At 38.8% G+C, this 22115-nt stretch overlaps 1 protein-coding gene across 2 annotated transcripts in view; it reads left to right on the top strand.

The window, feature by feature from the left end:
* Positions 1-22115, top strand: part of LOC120539264 (pecanex-like protein 1) — a 169497-nt gene that overhangs the window by 117891 nt on the left and 29491 nt on the right. For both annotated transcript variants that reach the window (XM_039769172.1, XM_039769171.1), the window contains exon 27: positions 21641-21894. In XM_039769172.1, the coding sequence (XP_039625106.1) occupies positions 21641-21894 (254 nt within the window). The remainder of the gene's footprint in view (positions 1-21640; positions 21895-22115) is intronic.

Genomic DNA, 22115 nt, shown 5'->3' with positions numbered 1-22115 from the left:
AAGTCTTATTGTTTACCATGCTACTTGGTAGCTTATTCCATGTGTCTGTGATTCTCTGTGTAAAGTAAAACATTTTAATGCTTGTGTGAAATTTACCCTTAATAACTATGTACCCATATTCTTGATGAACTGAATTTAAAATAAGTCTTATTCCAGTGTACTAATTCTCTTCATAATTTTAAGCACCTCAATCGTGTCACCTCTTAATTGTCTTTTGCTCAAAATGAAACGGCTCAGCTCTTTTAATCTTTCTTCATAATTCATCCCCTGTAGCCCTGGAATGAGCAATAAGCCTAGTTACTCTTCTCTGGACCTTCTCTAGTGCTGCTATGTCCTTTTTATAGCTTGGAGACCAAAACTACAAAAAGTACTCCAGATGATGACTCACCAGTACATTATAAAGCTTGAGCATAATCTTCTCGGACTTGTACCCCATGCATTGTGCAATATAACCTAACATTCTGTTTGCCTTTTTAATTACTTCTGAGCACGGTCTGGAATAATAGCGCTGAGTCTACTACGACTCCTAAATCCTTCTCATAAGGTATGCTCTTGATTTTTCAGGCCACTCACTGTGCATTCAAACCTAACATTTTTACTTCCTATGTATAAAACCTTCAACTTACATGACTTTTATATCCCCTGTAAATTAGCCTTTTTTTTTTTTTTTTTTTTATTTATTAATTTTATTACAATCAATACATAGCAATCAAGTTTTACAAAAAAAAAAGAATTATGCTAAGAACAGATCGATCCCCACCCTTGAGAGAGAGAGCAAGCCAAACGGTGTAAAATTTAAGGCTTTTAAAAATACCTAAATCAACAAATTCTCTGTGCTTTATAAAATCATTTCAAAATATTACTGATTAGATCCTGCCATGTTTTGAAAAAAGTCTGCACAGATCCTCTAACTGAGTATTTGATTTTTCCAATTTTAAATAATATAACACATCAGTTTCCCACTGACTTAAAAGAGGAGAGTTTGGGTTCTTCCAGTTTATCAGAATAAGTCTGCGTGCCAACAGTGTAGTGAATGCAATCACAGTTTGTTTGTCTTTCTCCACTTTAAGACCCTCTGGAAGAACCCCAAACACAGCTGTTAATGGGTTAGGAGGGATTGTGAGTCCAAGACTGTCTGAGAGGTAATTAAAAATTTTTGTCCAGAATAATGTTAATTTGGAGCAGGCCCAGAACATGTGACCTAGTGAGGCTGGGGCTTGGTTGCAACGTTCGCAGGTTGGATCATGCCCTGGAAACATTTTGGAGAGTTTTAGTCGAGACAGATGTGCTCGATATATAATTTTGAGTTGTATAATTGTATGCTTTGCGCATATGGAGCTTGAGTGAATTCTCTGCATTGCTACTTTCCACTCCTTTTCTGATATATTAATTGAGAGGTCATTTTCCCAGTGTCCTCTTGGATCTTTGAAAGGAAGGGATTGTAAAAGGATTTTATATATTGTAGAGATGGAGTCTAACTCCTTGAAATTGAGCAATAATTTTTCCAGCGTGGATGAGGGTGCAAGATGAGGAAAATCTGGAAGGTTCTGTTTAACAAAGTTCCTGATTTGAAGATAGTGAAAGAAATTTGTAGCTGGAATGTTAAATTTGGAACGTAATTGTTCATAGGATGCAAAGACGTTGTCTATATAAAGGTCTCTAAGCAAGTTAATTCCAAATTTTTCCAGATATTAAAACTGCATATGTTTGTGAGGGTTGAAAGAGGTGGTTCTTTTGCAGGGGTGCCACAGAAAGAAGCTTCTCCGTCTTAAAATGCTTTCTACATTGGTTCCAGATTCTAAGTGAGTGGAGCACAATTGGGTTATTAGTGTATTGCCGATAACGTGTGTTTATTGGAGCACAAAGCAAGGAATACAAAGAAGTACTGCAGGATTTTACTTCTATTGCGGTCCATGCCTGTGTATGTTCTTCTATTTGTGTCCAGGTTCTTATCGACTGTATATTTGCCCAGTAATAAAACTGGAAGTTAGGTAGAGCCATGCCGCCTTCTGCCTTTTGTCTTTGTAGGGTCGCTCTTTTGATGCGTGGATGTTTAGAATTCCAAATAAATGAGGTTATTGTTGAATCTAATTGCTTAAAGAACGATTTATTAATGTATATTGGTATGTTTTGAAATAAAAAGGAGCTTAGGAAGAATATTCATCTTAACAGTGTTAATTCTTCCAGCTAGTGTGAGATGAAGGGTTGACCATCTATGCAAGTCTTGTTTAATTTTTTCCATACAGACACGAAATTTTTTGATAAAGAGCTTTATGTTTACTTGTGATGTTTACCCGAGGTATTTAAACTGTTCTGCAATGATAAAAGGAAGGGTGTCTAATCTAATATTATATGCTTGCGAATTCACCGGAAAGAGTACACTTTTATTCAGATTAATTCTGAGACCAGAGAGCTTTTGAAATTCTGTGAGTGCTGCTAAGACTGCAGGCACAGAATTTTCTGGGTCCGATATATACAGTACCATGTCATCTGCATATAATGAGATTTTCTGTTCCAGTCCTTCTCTGCTAATCCCCTTTATCTGATCAGTATTTCGACAATGTATTGCCAGTGGTTCAATGGCAATTGCAAACAGCAGTGGTGACAAAGGGCATCCTTGTCTTGTGCCACGCTCTAGTTTAAAGTAGTCTGAGCAAATGTTATTGATGCAAACTGAAGCTTCTGGGTTAGTATACAGTAATTTAATCCATGCACAAATGTTCGGGCCAAACCCAAACTTCTCCAAAATAGTAAAAGGTATTTCCATTCAATCATGTCGAATGCTTTTTCTGCATCCAATGATAATAATATTTCTGGGGTGTTTGATTTAGTTGGTGAGTATATTACATTAAACAGGCGTCAAGATTTGAAGATAAGTGTCGGCCCCTAATAAATCCAGTTTGGTCTTGTGATATTATTGAGGGAGCACTTTCTCCATCCTTCTAGCTATGATTTTAGAGAGTATTTTAACGTCGTTATTCAGAAGTGAAATTGGTCTGTATGATGCACATTGTAATAAGTCCTTATTTTGTTTTGGAAAGACAGTGATTAGTGCTTGGCGAAAGGTTTGTGGAAGAGATTGGTTATCTCTGGCTTCTGTAAATGTTGCTAATAGGACGGGAGCTAGCTGAGCGGAGAATTTCTTGTAAAACTCTGCAGGGTAGCCATCAGGGCCTGCTGCTTTTCCACCTTGGAGTGACTTTATAGCATCCAGTAATTCTGATAATGACAGAGGTTTATCGAGCTCCTCCACACTAATAGCGTCAATTTGTGGTATCTGTAATTTATCCAGAAATGCATTAGATTGTATATTGTCTTCTTTAAACTCAGTAGTATATAGGGATTTATAGTAGTCTCTAAAAGTGCACATTATATTTTTGTGTTCGATGATTTTATCTCCATTCGTGTTAGTAATTACGAGATTGCGCTCGCACTTCTTGCTTGTGAATTTGTTGCGCTAAAAGCTTATTAGCTTTCTCTCCATGTTCATAATAATGATGTCTGGATTTGTAAATTAGTTGTTCGGTTTCTTTAGTTGTCAAGAGGTTTAATTCTGAATGTAGAGCCTGCCTCCTCTTATGTAGAGTCTCGCTTGGTAGTCTGGCATGTTCTTCATCTATTTTAGTAATTTCGCTTTTATCTCTGCTACTTTCTTCGCTCGGATTTATTTCTGTGGGAAAGATATGAGATAATCTGTCCTCTTAAGAAGGCCTTAAGAGTTTCCCAGAGTGTTCCTGCAGAGATCTCAGGGGATGTATTTGTCTCTAGAAAGAATTCAATTTGTTTGGATATAAATTCAGTACAATTCTCGTCAGCTAATAGAAGCGGATTGAGACGCCATCTGCGGGTGAGTGTATGGGGCTTAGTAATTTCAGCTCCAAGATCATCGGAGCATGGTCTGAAATAACAATAGCATCGTATTTACAAGATTTAATCTTAGGCAAGAAGTTATTATCTATAAAGAAGTAATCAATCCTTGAGTAGCAATGATGTACTGGTGAGTAGAAAGAATATGTTCTTGAATTTGGGGTTTAAAACCTCCAGGGATCTGATAAGTTGTGATCAGTTATAAACTTTGTAATTATCTTTGCGGTGTTAGTTGCCGTTCCCCCTGTGGAGGAAGTCTTATCTAAAAGTGGATTTAGAACACAATTAAAGTCCCCAGCCATTATAAGTTTATGAGTGTTCAGATTGGGAATGGATGCAAATAAATTTTGTATAAATTCCTTATCATCAACATTAGGTGCATAAACATTTATCAAAATCATTTTACAGTTAGATAAGTCTCCCATGACCATCACATATCTCCCTTCAGGATCCAATACTACATCTGATGCTACAAATGGTACTGTTCTATGTATGAGAATTCCCACCCCTCTAGTTTTCTTTGTAAAACTAGAATGGAACATTTGGCCAGTCCAGTCTTTTGCAGCCGGAACTGATCCTTACTTAGTAAGTGGGTTTCCTGTAAAAATACTATTTTAGCATTTAGACCTGTTAGGTGAGAAAGTACTTTCTTTCTCTTTAATTCGTGATTCAGGCCTTTAACATTCCAGCTTACGGTTAACTGGCCCATCATGGAGACACTGATTCTGAGTTTTTGGTGTCATATTATAGTCTTAACTGGAAGTGAAATAGTTTAGGTCTTAATTTCCTATTCCCCCAAGAGTTGTTGCCATGCAGCTTATTATTACGTTGATAGTTATAATTATAAAGATTGAGATGATAGATTAGATATAGATCAAGCCTGCTCTCTTTCTCTTCCCCTTAACCCCCACCCTCCCTTTTGCCTCCCCAGGTGAGGCTAAAACCCACTTCATGCAGTCCCAGTCCTCTGACATACCCAGAGACAGAGCACGCCCAAAGCACATCAAGCCCCCATGCAGTGGCGCTTTAAGGTTAAAAGATAGAGATATCTGTTACCAATATAGTCTTTAAAAGAGGAAAAAAAAAAAAAAGAAAAGAATTTTGCACTTAATATATATATATATATATATACATATATATATATATATATATATATATATATACATACATACATACATATAATCTTCATCAATTTTAGTGCATTAAGATGATATCCCCAGATAATAAACCCAGGTGATGGTGTTAAAGATGTGTCCAAAACAAGCATAACAAGTCTTAATGCAGTAATAGCAATAACAGCAAACCAAGGGTATGATATTGAACAGTCTCATTTAGGGTACACATGAAATAATTAGAAAAGAAAAAAAGAAAAAAAAAAGAGGAGGAAAACGTAATTAAGCACAATAAAACACAAACATTTAGCCCTAGTAATACTAAGTAATGATAAGTAATAAGTAAGTAATAATAATATAAGAATATGAGAATATATGCTGATAAAAACCCGTATTTTAAAACAAATAGATCAGACAGTAGATTATTAATCCTAGCTTTATCATTTACCGCCATGACTCACAATTATGTATCAGAATAGTCCCAGGATCAGCTTTCTTAACTCATTTTCTGCCTCCTCCTTGCTAGCGAAAACATAGAAATGCCCTGCCATTCCACTTTCAGTTTTGCCGGATACAGGAGGCCGATTTGACATTGGCTTGCCGTAGCAGCTGTTTAATATTATAGAAGGCGGCGTTTGATAGCTGTTGCTGGAGAGAAGTCAGGGAAGACGCGAATTGGCAATCTTCATATATAATATCTTCCTTTTTTTCCTGAGGAGTTCCATCACCTCTAACTTAAATGATAATCGCTCAAAACGGACTATAAAAGATCTTGGTCGGGTCTGACGGTGTTTGATCAGACGCTGTAAGCCGCTGCTATCTCAGATTCTGCTTTAAAGTCGCCCCGATTATTTTAGAAAAAGTTCAGTTGCGAATTTCACGGGTTTAAACTTTCGATTCTCCGCAAGCCTTCAATTCTGACATTATACCTTCTATTCCCATCTTCTAAAGCAGCCAGTCTGTCTCCAAGTTTTTCTCCGAGTTTTTACATTCAACTGACATTTACTGCTCTTTCCTCGGCACTGGCAGCTAGATGTTCGGCTATTTCGATCCGATTCGTGAATGTCTCACTAAGATGCTCCAATCGATCAGCAAGCGTGCTCAGTTTAGCCGAGTTTTTCTCAGTGCGCTCTTCAATTTTACCCAGCACCTGTCGAAGTTCAAGCTGTACCTCTTGACGAAGCCTTTCATTTGCCTGTTGGATTTCCTGTCGCAGACATTCATTGGCCTGTTTCATCTCCTGTTTCAGTCTCTCATGTGCCTTTGCCGTTGCTTTCTCATTAGCCTTCTCGCTTTTCTTTATATCTTGCCTGAGGTCAGCGAGCAACACTTTCAGTTCAGATAGCTCAAATGTGCCTTCTTGTACCGTAGATGAAGCAGCAGACTCTGCTGAAGCGGTGTCCCGCTGCTCCAGTCCCGCGTGATTGCGTAACTGAAGCCGCGGACCTCCCGGCCTTTTCCAGTTTCAGGTAATCCTCTCCAATCGGCGAGCTATCCACATCTGCACTCACGATCGCACCTTCGCTCCCCTTTTCGCTCTCAGCAGGCGACGATGTAGCGGACCGTGGTCCCGAGGAGTCTGTACTTTAGCCCATCTGATCCAGGTCTGTCTCTGAGAGGCCGTATCTCGAACTAGGGCTTGCTGATCGCAGCTTGGATGTAGCTTTAGTCTTCGATTCTTTCGGACCCCCCTTCTTGTTGGCCATGTTTATATGTGTTTACATATACTGTAGCGGTCCCTCTCGGGTTGAATAAATACAGGATATCTCAGAATAATAAGCAAATAATTAAATATTAATTAATTAATAATACTAAAAAGACGTGTTGAAATTACTGTCTGCATTGGGTGGTCTATAACACACGCCTAAAATAAGGCATTTTTCTGTAATACTTCCCAGGCAAAGCCACATGTTCACACTAAGATGGGGCTCTTTTTCAAACTATAAAGGACTTGCATTTAAGATCTATTTGATATCAACAGCAACCCCACGTCATTTTATGTTCTGTCCTTCCTAAAAAAATGCATATCCCTCTATGTTATACTCATCCCCATCTTTGTTATTTAGCCAGGTTTCCGTTATTGCTATAATATAATAATTATGCTCTGCTACATACAATTCCAACTCGCTTGCGTTAAGGCAAGCTATTTTTAATGTGTTGCTCCTTTTACTTGAAATCGTTGGGTTAGAATTTACATTACTACGCATTTTTATTTTTACACTTTTGCTGGTTCCTTCATGTACTATTTAAATCCTGGCCTGTCCTAAACTCCCTGACTCCGTCCCCCACCATTCCCTAGTTTAAACAATCCTCGACTAACTCACTCATACACCTCCCCAATACATTGGTGCCCCTCTAGTTCAGATGTATCCCATTGCAGTGGAACAGGTCCCATCTGTTCCAGAAGGAATCCCAGTGACCTTACTACCCAGCACCAAGATTTAAGCCACGCATTAAGCCTTCTAATCTCCTCAATCATACATAGACTAGCGTGTGACACAGGCAGAACTTAACAGAAGACTACCTTGTCAGTTCTGCTACTCCGTATAGCACCTAACTCTTTGAATTTATATCACAAAACTAAAAGACTACCTTTAAGTATGTAAGGAAGGCAACACACTGTGCAAGACGCTCTGGAGCAAACTTGTGCTTCAGTCCCCATAAGGACCGAGTCCCGAACTTGTCACTACCTGCCTACCACTTCAGAATAATCAGAGACACCATCCTGCTCTGCAAGAACCTGAAGGTATCTCCTGCAGATGTAGCCCTCATAGAAGACTGGCTCCTCCTAGCCGTCGTCTTAAAAGATCAACATCCAATAGAACTTGCATTTCACTGGCCTCATTATTAAAATTTGATGTAGGATTACTAAAGCTGCCTTAACGTTTTTTTTTTTTAATTAAAATGATTTACTGTATATTGTAGAACTAAAAAGTGTAAGCCAAAGAAATTAGATTATAGAACTGGTACGGCTATTTTGTACTTCCTCATCCCTTAAGCCCCTGTAATATTCTCCCTCTTTACTGCCTGCTCTTTGTCCTTCTGTGAGGTTAACTTTACTTTTCTCTGTCCGTTCTTTTAACTTTACCCTCATCTTATTCCTTATTCTCTTCTCACACTGTTTGTTTTCCCCCGTATTAATGAATACTTGCGCTGTTGCCCACTTAACTGCTCCACTTCCAGACCGCTAAGAACTGTTTAATCTAAATCTTAAAACAACAGTGTAAGCCAATCTGCTCTTACAGCTGTGCACACCACTCTGTATAACTGGTGTCTGAACCTCAACAAGATTAAGGTCACAGCAACTAATTAATGACATTGATAATCATTGTTAATAATTACAAAAAAAAGCTGTCAACAATATTTTTTATTGATTAGTTTCCTTGTTATATATTACTTGTGTTATTTCCTTGAACAAAAGTAATGTTAACCATGTTTAGAGAGAGTGCAGAGACAAACAATGTAAATAAGGTGAAAAGTTTTGGAGTAGTTTCAGTACATACCAGTAAGAAATTTCTGTATTTTAAGTTTAGGAAAAATGAGCTCACTGTGACATGGGAGTGTCTGGAAAGAAACCAAATCAGTGCAATGAGGATCCCGCTCACTTACTCACTCACTTATTTAAGGATAATCTGCCAATACTATCAGTGTCTCTGCTTTTGTTCTTTCTGGCAGTTTAAACTCCTTATCTGACAGTGGAGAATCTGAATCATCAACAATATGCAACAACAACAACAACATTTATTTATATAGCACATTTTCATACAAACAGTAGCTCAAAGTGCTTTACATATTAAATAGAAAAATGAAAGACACAATTATAAAACAAAATAAATCAACATTAATTAACATCGAATAAGAGTAAGGTTCAATGGCCAGGGGGGACAGAAAAAGCAAAAAAACTCCAGACGGCTGGAGAAAAAATAAAATCTGTAGGGATTCCAGACCATGAGACCGCCCAGTCCCCTCTGGAAATTCTACCTAACATAAATGAAACAGTCCTCTTTGGATTCTCACGGAAGGGCTTGATGATGATGATGGTCACGTAGACTTCTGCCTTTTAATCCGTCCATCATTGTTGGAGCATCATGAAGCTTTGAGTACCGGAAAAAGAAACAGAAAAGAGAGTAGGGGTCAGTACCGATTTTAGAGCCACCATGAATAGTTATTTTGAGGAAATTGAACATATAGAGTATCAGGATTAAGTTAAATTAAGATTAAAATGAAGTTATAAAAAGGCCATGTTAAAGTAATGTGTTTTCAGCAGTGTTTTAAAGTGCTCTACTGTATCAGCCTGGCGAATTCCTATTGGCAGGCTATTCCAGATTTTAGGTGCATAGCAGCAGAAGGCCGCATCACCACTTCTTTTAAGTTTTGTTCTTGGAATTCTAAGGAGACACTCATTTGAGGATCTGAGGTTACGATTTGGAATATAAGGTGTCAGACATTCCGATATATAAGATGGGGCGAGATTATTTAAGGCTTTATAAACCACAAGCAGAATTTTAAAGTAACCAGTGTAGTGACATTAAAACTGGAGAAATGTGTTCGGATTTTCTTTTCCTAGTTAGGATTCTAGCAGCTGCATTCTGCACTAGTTGCAAACGATTTATATCTTTTTTGGGTAGTCCTGAGAGGAGTGCATTACAGTAATCTAGTCGACTGAAAACAAACGCGTGAACTAATTTCTCAGCATCTTTCAGTGATATAAGCGGTCTAACTTTACTTATGTTTCTTAAGTGAAAAAATGCTGTCCTAATGATCTGATTAATATGTGATTTAAAATTCAGATTACAGTCAACAATCACCCCTAAGCTTTTTACCTCCGTCTTGACTTTTAATCCTAATGTATCCAGTTTATTTCTAATAGCCTCATTGTATCCATTATTGCTGATCACTAAAATTTCAGTTTTCTCTTTATTTAACTTGAGAAAATTACTATTCATCCATTCTGAGATACAAGTCAGACATTCTGTTAGTGAATCAATAGAATCAGGGTCATCAGGAGCTATTGATAAGTACAGCTGTGTGTCATTAGCATAGCTGTGGTAGCTCACGTTGTGCCCTGAGATAATCTGACCTAACGGAAGCATGTAGATTGAGAATAACAGCGGACCCAGGATAGAGCCTTGTGGAACACCATATCGGATATCATGTGTCTTCAAGTTGTAATTCCCACAACTAACAAAAAATTTTCTCCCTGTCAGGTAGGATTCAAACCAAGATGATGCAGATCATCTTTTGCAAAATATTTGTCAATAGCTATGATTAGTATTTGATGCCATTCTGTAAAAGAAAAAGAAGAAATAAAATACATCTTGCTGTCTTTGCTACCATCTAGCAGATAAAATCAAACATTCTTCATAAAAATGATTTTGGACTTCTTCTCTTTGATGTCAAGAGCAGCCTTAAAAGTTTTAAGTAAGACTTCAAAGTTAATAAGAAGGCTTGCTGTAAACGTTTTTGGCAAATATATAATTTTAGAGCATAATTTTACTATTGTTGTGAAGGAGTAAAACTCATTCATTTTGTTTTAATCACTTGCACTTTTATACAAATGTTGCCATTTTTTAATCACTGACATAATAACCAACAAATCAATTAACAATTAACAAATTAGTTGTTAGTTGCATCCCTAAACAATATATTACAGTATTTAGAAAGAAGAAAACTTAATAATAGAACTTTTGACAAGGTTCATTGCTTTCTGTGACCTCTCAAACATTAATAAATTTGGAAATGACAGGCTGTGATGAACTAAGAGATTTGTTGATCTCTCATTTCCATAATTTCTACAAACCATCAATTGCTTTATAATAATAAGAGTGTTCTTTCCTTTCTCTTAGTGCTCCATTGCTGCAGTTTCTTTGTTTTTTTATTGATATTCCAATTTTATAGACTTTCACTTGAACAGTTTGAATACCATCATTCCTGTGTTTAGCAGCATCTTAACCAGCAGCTCTTCTAGGGTGTTTTCCTCAGAAAGCCAAGCCATTCTTATGAAGTCTATAAATATAATACAGTTATTAGAAGTTTTTCACCTTATAACATGGAATACCAAGAGCGTGCTTATGGATTCGTACCACATGTGCTTCAGTAATAGTCCACTTAAAGTTAAGCTTGTTTGGGCCCAGACAGTAGTTGAATTGGAGACCTTCAAGGAAAAAGCTTGGGTTTCAACTGGTGAGACCAGCAGAGGACTCTCTGTGGTCTGTGTGTGGATCCCAATGCCCCAGTGCAGTGACAGGGACACTGGGCTGTAAATATGGCACTGTCCTTCAGATGAGATGTAAAGCTGATGTTCTGACTGTCTGTGGTCATTAAATATCCCTTGGGCATCCCTCAAAAAGAGTAGGATTTATCCCAGCTTCCTGGCTAATTTGTGGCCCAATCCATTCTGGCTCCTTAATCATCCCCTGTCTCTAATTGGCGATCTCTCTTATTATTTCTAACCTAATAGCTAACGTCTGGCGCAATAACGGCTGCCATCACTTCATCCAGGTGGGTACCACACAGTAATGGCAGTTGAAGTGGTTCCCTCTGTCTAAATGCTTTGAATAGCGAGAACAGCAAAATATAAATATTATTATTCTTCCTGTTACCCCTTTACATTATCATGAATAAAGTCCTCTAAATCAGTGGGTCATGCGTTGCTGTTGGTGGGTTGTGAGTGGCAATTGCAATCTCCAGCCCCGTCCAGTAAAATGATCAATAGCATTGCATGATATTTCTCCCCGTTTCTAATCACACATGTTTCTCCATGGGGGAAAACCCCTTTCCCTAATGACCCCCTGACTCTTTCCACACACTGTTTTAATAGTGATTGTTTTGCAAAGGGGGAACCATCTCTTCTAATCTTGCTGATTTCACCAATGGGGATGCCTTCTACACTTTTTAATCATACTAATTACAACAAAAATGGCAACATTCCCAGCCCCCATTCCCTTGCTTTTATAATTGTGCTGATTTCACCAAGGATGATTCCCAACTCGTCGTTCTTATTGAGCTAATTTCATCATCTGCCCCCCGCTTCAATTGCTGTCTTGTGGGTCGCCAATGAATTTGAAAAGATAGACTGGCGTAGTGGAGCAAAAAAGGTTGACAGGCATTGCTCTAAATCAAGGACAGGTTAGTCTTAAACAGGGATGGGAGGCTTGTTTGTGGAGTGGCGGAGCACACTTAAAAATTTTAAGTAAGTGGGACTGATCAGTTGTCATTACTTAATATGGGCCTAAATATAATTTAATTATGATATTTATTCAAATCATTGTTAGACATCAGTGTAAAAATAGTTATTGCTTTACATTGCTAAACTGTATTTCTCTAATTCTGTGAATAAACATATTGCTAAAACCACTTAAGTGGCAGTGCTTGTCATTAATAAGCTACCTACTGAATAGCAATATTTTTTTAGATTACTGCACATTCACTACTAATGAAAAACATCAGTTCACAAATAAATGAGTCAAAGCCACTCGTTAGAATTCCCCAACACATATTTTAGGCTTTAACCAGCTCATCAATATCTGGTTTGAGCCTTTGAGCAGCAGTAACTTGAATTATGTCCTTCAAGTGTCTGTGTGTCAAGTGAGAGTGCAGTTTTGATTTATGTGTCTTCATAAAAGAAAACACTTACAAATATAGCTGCTTCCAAGCATGCACAAAATTACTAAGGCAAATGCTGTCTGTTTTAGGTATGTGGGTGCAAGATACTGATAAAATGGATCTAGATAGACAGATACTTTATTAATCCCAAGGGGAAATTCACATACTCCAGCAGCAGCATACTGGTGTTGTGTTGGCAAATTTGTCCTTCAACACAGAATTGCAATTTCAATCAGTCAATTCCATTTGCAGGTCCTCTGGTATGTCAGACTGATTTATGGTTAATTGCAAAGTAAGCACTCTAATTTACTGCTCAGGTTGGTTCAGGACACAAAAATACTGCTGAAACTCTTAAGTAGTGTTATTTTAATTTTGCATTGACAAATGTTTTCATCACTGTCTGCACTACTGACATCTCACAGAGAGGAGAAATGTACAAGATTGTTCTCCATGAGTTCCAACTCCCACAGATTTAGTTTCTTTAGAAACACACAGATGCTATCACAATACTCTGTCACAAGATTGCTTCGACCTTTAAGTGCTCAGTAATATGCACCATAAATGGAAGTCCATTTGGGACCAAACAATTCTGTCACTGTTTTCCCCTTTTGATTCTTGAAAAGGAAGATTTCCATACACATTTCATAAAAAATGTTTGAGTATGACTCCCCACCTTAGCTACCTTGCCTCTTTTTAGTACCAGGAGGCTATGGCTAGCATAGTACTCATTCAGCAAAGCATCAAACTGGTGGTGGGTCAGTTCTTTTGTGCAGATGAAACTCAATGTTTTGATAACATGTGTGATGTAATTCAGTATAAGTGATTTGCTGCATAGTGATTCTTGATATACAATACAATGGAATTGCAAAAATATTTACCTCCGCTTGACTGGAATTTTTCTTGGAATTAGGCCGCATCCCCAGTTTTGTTTTCCCTACACATTGGCAGTACACCATCATTGGCCTGACTAACAGCATAAGTCCAATTTATTCCTTGTTTATTTACACATCTGATTATAAATGCAGTTGCTGCCATAACCATAACACCTGTGCTCTTTTCTATTGCAATTAATAATCAAATAAATGCCTTTTTCTTTTAATTGTCTGTCCCGTCTTGCTTTAATTTCCTTGAATCTGTCTTCTGCCTGTTTGTCTTGACAAACTTATATTAGCAAAAGCCTATCACTATATGTGGGATACACCAGTTCAGCTTTCCACCATATGCATGTTTTCATGAAGTCCCTTTCAGAATACGGTCTCCATGCTGATGCACACAGCCACATTTGTCGCACAGAAGTGAAAACAGACTTGCTACAATTTAAGAGCTGCAATTGCCTCATTTTCCTTGTCTGTCCATAACTATCCTGTATATTTGTCATATTTTTTACTAAGATTGGTTTCAAAGTGCCCTCAAATATTAAATTCTTTGGGAACAGCCAGTTGCCTTGAGCAAAATAAGCAAGTGGATTTGCAGTTTGTTTCCCAGAAAAAAATGCTGTTGTCCATTTCTCCTGGAACACTTAACATTCAGAATCTATACTAATAAAAGGCAAAGCCCTCACTGACTGACTGACTGACTGACTCATCACTAATTCTCCAACTTCCTGTTTAGGTAGAAGGCTGAAATTTGGTAGGCTTATTCCTTACAGCTTACTTACAAAAGTTAGGCAGGTTTCATTTCGAAATACGCGTAACGGTCATAACTGGAACCTACTTATGTACATATATACGGCCATAGCCTGCAGCTCGGTTGCATCCAAGTTCGAGTTGCGTCCCTCATCGTCATGCCTCCCACGTAATTGAGTGCCTGCCCATATAAGGCCGTCCGTCGGCAGCAATCCAATAGACACATTGCCGCTAAATATTCGCGGGTGAAGGACTGCGCTTATGCAAACAAAGATGAGATAGTCAGGGATAGACTAGTGTTTGGCACAAACTCAGCGAAAGTGCAAGAGAAACTTTTAAGTGCCAGGTCTTAGCTAACATTAAATAAAGCCGTGGACATGGCAAGATCGCACGAGATAGCACAAGCACAGCTGAGAACCTTCGATGCATGTACTCCGAGCAGCTCACATGAACTGACTGTGAACACAGTATGCAGAGAACAAGGAAGAGCTCCAAAGAGCGCTAAGCAAAAAACGCGTTACACAATTGAGAAGGCAGCAAAAGAATATGAACCGAGTGACGCATACAAGCATATTCATAAGTGCAGCTACTTCGGAAACAAAGCACGGTGTAAACCTTAAGTTTAAATTAAGTTCATAGACAGGCTGGCGTTTGTCATGCCTATGACGAATACGATATTCGCGAGATACAAGTTTAATGAGAAGACGCAGGGTATAAAAAAGACTTTTCATCACTTTGTAACGAAGTTAGAATTGCTGTAACGGAGTTAAAATTGCTGGTGAAGGATTGTGCTTATGCAAACGAATAGGAAAGCAAGGTGTAAAGCTTAACTTTAAATTAGGTTCATAGACACGCTGGCATTTGTCATGCCTAAGACGAATACGATATTCGCGAGATACAAGTTTAATGAGATGACGCAGGGTATAAACGACACTTTTCATCACTTTGTAATTGAGTTAAAATTGCTGGTGAAGGACTGTGCTTATGCAAACAAAGATGAGATGGTCAGGGATAGAATAGTGTTTGGCACAAACTCAGCAAAAGTGCAAGAGAAACTTTTAAGTGCCAGGTCTGAGCTAACATTAAATAAAGCCGTGGACATCCCAACATTGCATGAGATAGCATAAGCACAGCTGAGAACCTTCGATGCATGTACTCCAAGCGGCTCACGTGAACTGACTTTGCAGGACTGGGAAAGGTAAACCTGTGCATGCAGTGTGTGATGTCTCAGATAAAGAGGAAGGGGAGCTGTTTATTGATGCAGTAAGAAAGGAACAACCCTCTGAATCTGAACAAACCTTTGTAGACATATCAATAGGAAAGCAATGTGTAAAGCTTAAGTTTAAATTAAGTTCATAGGCACGCTGCCGCTAAATATTCGCAGGCAAATCCACAACTTAATACCGGGAATACCTGTTAAACATCTTAGATTCACGAGTACCGATTGGGGTAGTGAACACTTTGATGAATAAAACCTGTTATCTTTACAACGGTTGACAAACACGGAATATAACTTGAACACAACACATCCTCCAAATACGAACCTGATTGAAAAAAATAATGATAATCAAATCCTTGATGACAGCAACACTCATAACAGTGACAAAACAATTACATTGACAATCATTTTACATTATTTTTTAAATATTTCTTTTTCTTTTTCATAACTTCTTTAACACACTATTTCTCCGTGGGTATTTTGCTAATCCAGAATAATTTTCTTTCATAAGACATTTTTTTAGTATGTTCAAATTAAAATGCTGTTGGAGCCCACTTAATGCTGTTATCGTGTTAGTTTCAGACAGCCAATAGCATGCTTCCTCACAGAGTTAGGGCTGTATAAAGGGCCAACAGATACAGCAAGTTCAACCTTTTATTTTTTTCAGTTCCATAAAATAACATTAAACATGAGACATCAGAAGGATGAGCTTCTCTTTCATTTCTGAGGTCCAAAATACTTGCATTTCTTACTCCTTATCACTGTCTCTCTATATACAGTATATATAAAAAAAAATCCCGGAAAGGACGTTTCCAGGGTGATGATATGTGAATTTCTCGGAAGACATTTAAAAGACCCATGAGACAAAAAAGACTGGCTACAGAGAGTCCCGTGGGGACCGTAAACATGAGACTTGGTGCCAAGAGATTGTCCCAGGGCCATCTCATGGCAACATGGAACATGAGATTCTTGCAAGACATGCCCTTCTTATCAAATAAGAGCATAGCCATGTGCTCTCAGCAAAGAAGAAAGAGCAACGCGGAGAAAAGAGACCCAAAAGCAGTTCATGTAAAGGCACAGCACATAGCACACACAGATCCTGTGGTCTCAGCAAAGATGAAAGAGCAGCGCAGAGAAAACAGACCCAAAATCGTTGGAGAGAGAAAAAGGCAGATAAGAGATTGAAAGCAATCTCTTGAAGATATGAAAGCAGTAGAATTCGAAAGGCTCAAACAAACGATGGCGCAATGCACATGCAGAGAAAGGTACAGAATATGAAAGCAGTAAAATTCGAAAGTACTGTATTGTAGCGTCCCAGCCAAGTTGAAGGCTTTTTAGTTTTAAGTCACTGTACGTCCGATTGAGGGAGGGCAGAATACAGCACGGAAGACTGATAGCGGGGTACTGATTGATGCAGTAAGGGGGGGAGGGGGGTGCGAGACATGGGGGAGGAGGAGGGGTTGGAGAGGTTGTGTTGTCACAATGTGTCTCCAAAGACGGAATCAAAATTCACTGCGATCTTGAAGAGAAAATAGCAGGACAAATCGAGGTCAAAAATAAAAGGCGCAGAGTGGAAAACAAAGTCTTTTCGTCTTTACATCATTCAATGCACAAAACGTGGATTTACACAATAATGGATAATACGCTGTGAGAATCTGTGGTCCTGCACCCGTTAAAGCAATGATTCCAAAGAAAAAAGAACGCTTCTAAAATTGTATATCCGATTAAACAAACACAGGGGTTGGCGAGCAAAGCGAGCAGGGGATGGAGCCCCCTAGTATTATATAAATTGTACTTCTGGATAAGCACTCCAGCTGTCTTGCATACAGAACCTGACCTTATACCTAAACACACAATCAGGCCTGTTTTACTTTGTCTGAGTAAATCACATTCTATGAAAGCTGCCATGGGAGAGCTCTGCGGACTGCCTCCAGCTCTCTGTGATTATGCAAATGAAGGCCAAAAATCACTTAAAAAGTCATCTAATGTGACATGGCTTTTACAGTTCCTGTTTTGTCAACTTCCTTAAATAATACATGCCAACTACCAGTGTCATCTGCCACAGTGAAAAGAAAAGCTTAAATGTGTAAAAGAACAAAGATATTGGACAATGGATTTCTAGGTTCTTTCAAACATTTGCCCATTTAAATTTTTTTATTTGCTAGTTTCATATTATTATTTTTTTTTAAAGATCCCAGGAGTCATCTTTTCACTGTTGCAGATTACAGTTGTATCTGGTGTGAAAAATGTCACCAAACCAGCCTCTCTTCAGCCAAGATTGATTCTTTTTATTTATGTGCATCTCCTGTAAAAGAATACTATTTTTTCCCTCTGGGACAAATGGTGTGATAGGAGTTTATTCCTCACTAGACATTAAGCCTGTTACAATAACGGGCGCTAGAACAGTAGTACATAAACATTAGTAGGAACAGTCTATATTAAATGGCAATGGACCTTGTATGTGGCTGTAGTATGCGTCACTGTATTGTGTGCCTTTAATTTTCTCTCTCAGTAATACTGATTTGTATTTCCGTAAAATGCCTGTAATTTTGTCTGACAGTAATATAGTGGAACCTCGGTTCACGACCATAATTCGTTCCAAAACTCTGGTTGTAACCCGATTTGGTCGTGAACCGAAGTAATTTCCCCCATAGGATTGTATGTAAATACAATTAATCCGTTCCAGACCGTATGAACTGTATGTAAATATATTTTTTTTATAATAAAGTTTTTAAGCACAAATATAGTTAACTATACCATAGAAAGCACAGCGTAATAGTAAACTAAATGTAAAAACATTGAATAACACTAAGAAAACCTTGAACAACAGAGAAAACTAACACTGCAAGAATTTGCGCTATCCTGTACACCTTCCCTTTCCCTTTCACTCCCCTTTCACTCTTGCTGATACCCGTCTGTCACAAATTACTCCTGACACTCTTCTACACCCATTTCACCCTGCCTGCACTTTATTTTTCACCTCTCTTCCATAATCCCCATCACTCTTTACTGTTGATTATAAATATTTAAATTCATCCACCTTAGCCAACTCTACTCCCTGCATCCTCACCATTCCACTGACCTCCCTCTCATTTACACACATGTATTCTGTCTTGTTCCTACTGATCTTAATTCCCTCTCTTCTCTAGAGCATATCTCTACCTCTCCAAGGTCTCCTCAACCTGCTCCCTACTCTAGCTACAGATCAGTGCCCATCAGCAAACATCATAGTCCACGGGAAATCCTGTCTAATCTCATCTGTTAACCTGTCCATCACCATTGCAAATAAGAAAGGGCTCAGAGCCAATCCCTGATCCCACCTCCACATTGAATGCATCTGTCACTCCTACCGCAGACCTCACCACTGTCACACTTCCCTTGTGCATATCCTGTACAACTCTAACATAGTTCTCTGGATCTCAACAACTTCCGTCTACAGTACCACAGCTCCTCTTGAGGCACCCTCTCATATACTTTCTCCAGGTCTACAAAGATGCAATGCAACTCCTTTTGGCCTTCTCTATATTTATCCATTAACACCCTCAGAGCAAACATTGCATCTGTGGTGCTCTTTCCTGGCATGAAACCATACTGCTGCTCACTACTCATCACCTCCTTTCTTATCTACCTACCTTCAACTACTCTTTCCCTAACTTTGGGCTGTGCCTCATCAATTTTATCCCCCTGTAGTTATTACAGATCTGCACATCACACTTATTCTTAAAAATCAGTACCAGTACACTTCTTCTGCACTCCTCAGGCATCATCTCACTTTCCAAGATCACATTAAACAATCTAGCTAGAATCTCCACTGCCATCTCTCCTAAACACCTCCATGCTTCCACAAATATTTCATCAGGACCAGCAGCCTTTCCATTCTTCATCCTCTTCATAGCAGTCCTTACTTCCTCCTTGCTAATCTATTGTACTTCCTGGTTCACTATCGCCACATCATCGTCTTCTCTCTCTCTCTCTCTCTTCATTCATCAGCCTCTGAAAGTACTCTTCAACACACTTTCCTCGTTTGTGAGTACGTTTCCATCTTTATCCTTTATCACCCTAACCTGCTGCACATCTTTCCCAGCTCAGTCCCTTTGTTTAGCCATTCAGTACAGGTCCTTTTTTCCCTCCTTAGTGTCCAATGTCTCGTACAGCTCATTACTACATCTGCTGTAGTTGCCCAGCTATCTGGTAACTCTTCACTGCCACCCAGTGCCTGTCTTACCTCTCCTTGAACTCAACCTTGCAGTCTTCTTTTTTCAACTTCCACCATTTGATCCTTGACTCTGCCCTCACTGTCCTCCTCTTTTTGATCTCCAGTGTCATCCTACAGACCACCATCCTATGCTGCCTAACTACATTTTCCCCTGCCACCACTTTGCATCTTCAGTCTCCTTCAGATTGACTCTCCTGCATAGGATATAGTCTACCTCCAATCATCACTCTCTGTCCCTTAGGTGCACTGCCCATTACTTCATCCAGCTTACTCCAGAAATCTTCTTTCTCATCCATCATACACCCAACTTGCAGGAAATATGCACTAACAACACTCATCATCACACCTTCGATTTTCAGCTTCATAATCATCACTCTGTCTGACACTCTTCATATCCAAAGCACTCTTGACATACTGTTCAAGTATGCACAATATATCAACCTTCCTTCTCTCCATCACATCAGCTAACTCTCTCCCCTAACCAGTCATACTGGCAGCATTTAAAATTCCTGTCCTCAGATCTACTCTCTTTACCTTCCTCCTCTCCTCCTGCTTTAGACGTCTCCCCACTCCTTTTCTCCTTCTTCAGATAACAGTAGCCCAATTTCCGCCAGTACATTGTTGGCTAACAGTACTGGTGGTGGCCATTGTTAACCCGGACCTTGACTGATCCGGTATGGAAATTTGTATTGTTGTCTGCATATTGAGCTATCAAAATTTTACACAGGATGCCCTTCCTGACATATCCCTCCCCAATTTATCCAGGTTTGACACATGAAGAAACACATGGGTTTGTGCATCCCCTGTGGCTAGGTTACTTTGTTTTAAAGTAGCATAAGGAACCAAATTACCATAAAGCTTAAAGCCGATAGTGAACAAATAGGTTGTCTTCGATAAGCAAATTTACTGATCACCAACGGTCATCTGAAGTGAATCAGATGATTTCTGATTGACTTCAACATACCAGTGGTCTCTTAGTCATATGCTTTTTTTCTTAGTCCACAAAACACGTAGAGAGGGTTGGCACCCTCACATAACCTTCCTATGGATATTTATATTAAGACAAAGAATTGGTCTACAGTTCCATGACCCATGTCAAACCCAATTTGCTTCTCCAGGATCTGAGGTTCATCTGTGTGACAGGGTCTTCATACCAGTACCACTGCAGATGCTTTAACAGGACGGTTGAGGAGTGTCATTTCTCAGAAAACTAAAGCACATCCTCTTGTCCTACCTTTTAAAAATGTGGATTCCAAGAGTTCCAAGAAATATTGAAGATGTTAGCCAGAACAGCCCTACAATATCCTATGTCCTTGCCTTTACAGAATGGATTTCATCAACCCCTGTAGCCTTCTTACTGTGGAGATTTGTGATCATTGTAGTGACCTTTTTCAGAGTACTCAGGGTAGTCATTTACTTGTGTGCACCAAGCATTCAGTTTTCCTGTCTTCAACTTGACTCTATTCTGGATGAGAGGTTCAAATCAATGAAAAGACCCAACCGGGTCCAATTGGGTAGCTTCAGAGTACAGAGGAGAGCAAGATTGGTTTCAGAACCAACACTGTACATACTGTATCTAGCCAGTATTTTTCAACCTTCCACATGAGGGCCAACTCTTTCCTCAATAGGGAAATTAACGGTCTATGTCCTAAAAGTTAGTTTCCATTGCCAAGGTGTAGTATGAATGGATATATCCCACTTTTGTCTGTCTCACAACTCTCATTTCACCTGACCATATTGCATTCGGTGAGCCTGGCTGTGTTTCCTTACAGCTTTTTTTTTTCTGGCTGAGACCAGTAGGCTACGTGGATCACCCACCCATCAAGGGCTTACCATGCTTTGACACCAAAAAAAAAATCTTGTTTTGTTTATAGACAATTTTCTTTTCAGTACACGCTGCTGTACATTTGGCTGTAAAGCATATAATGGTCAGTGTTGGCATGTAATTAATGTGTTTATAAATTTTCTGTTCTAAGGTAAATTTATTTTCTTTTAGGAACTTATTGCCAGCAGAGAGAAGTAGAAGCAATCACAGAAGGAGTAGAAGAGGATGAAGGCTGCTGTTGCTGTGAGCCTGGACATCTTCCTCACATGCTGTCCTTCAATGCAGCCTTTGGGCAACGCTGGCTAGCTTGGGAAGTTGCTGCTACAAAATATGTTCTTGAGGGCTACAGCATCAGTGACAATAATGCAGCCTCTATGCTCCAAGTTTTTGATCTTCGCAAAATCCTGATAACATATTATGTTAAGGTAAATAATATGTTGGCAAAATCTTATTATTGATATTTTAATAAATATGCTTTTTAACTTTTGTCTACTCTGCAACGTCATTCCCATCTCTAAATAACTATTACTCTCACCCCTTCACCACCTAACAGCTAATGTGTGGTGAGTGTAATGTTGCAATATGACTGCCATTGCATCATCCAAGTGGATTCTACACATTGGTGGTGGTAGTTGTAGTGGTTCCC

This window comes from Polypterus senegalus, chromosome 11 (assembly GCF_016835505.1).
Source record: "Polypterus senegalus isolate Bchr_013 chromosome 11, ASM1683550v1, whole genome shotgun sequence".
In the NCBI taxonomy this organism is placed as follows: Eukaryota; Metazoa; Chordata; class Cladistia; order Polypteriformes; family Polypteridae; genus Polypterus; species Polypterus senegalus.
Note: the sequence above shows the minus strand (reverse complement) of the source record. Positions and strands in the feature narration are given on the sequence as shown.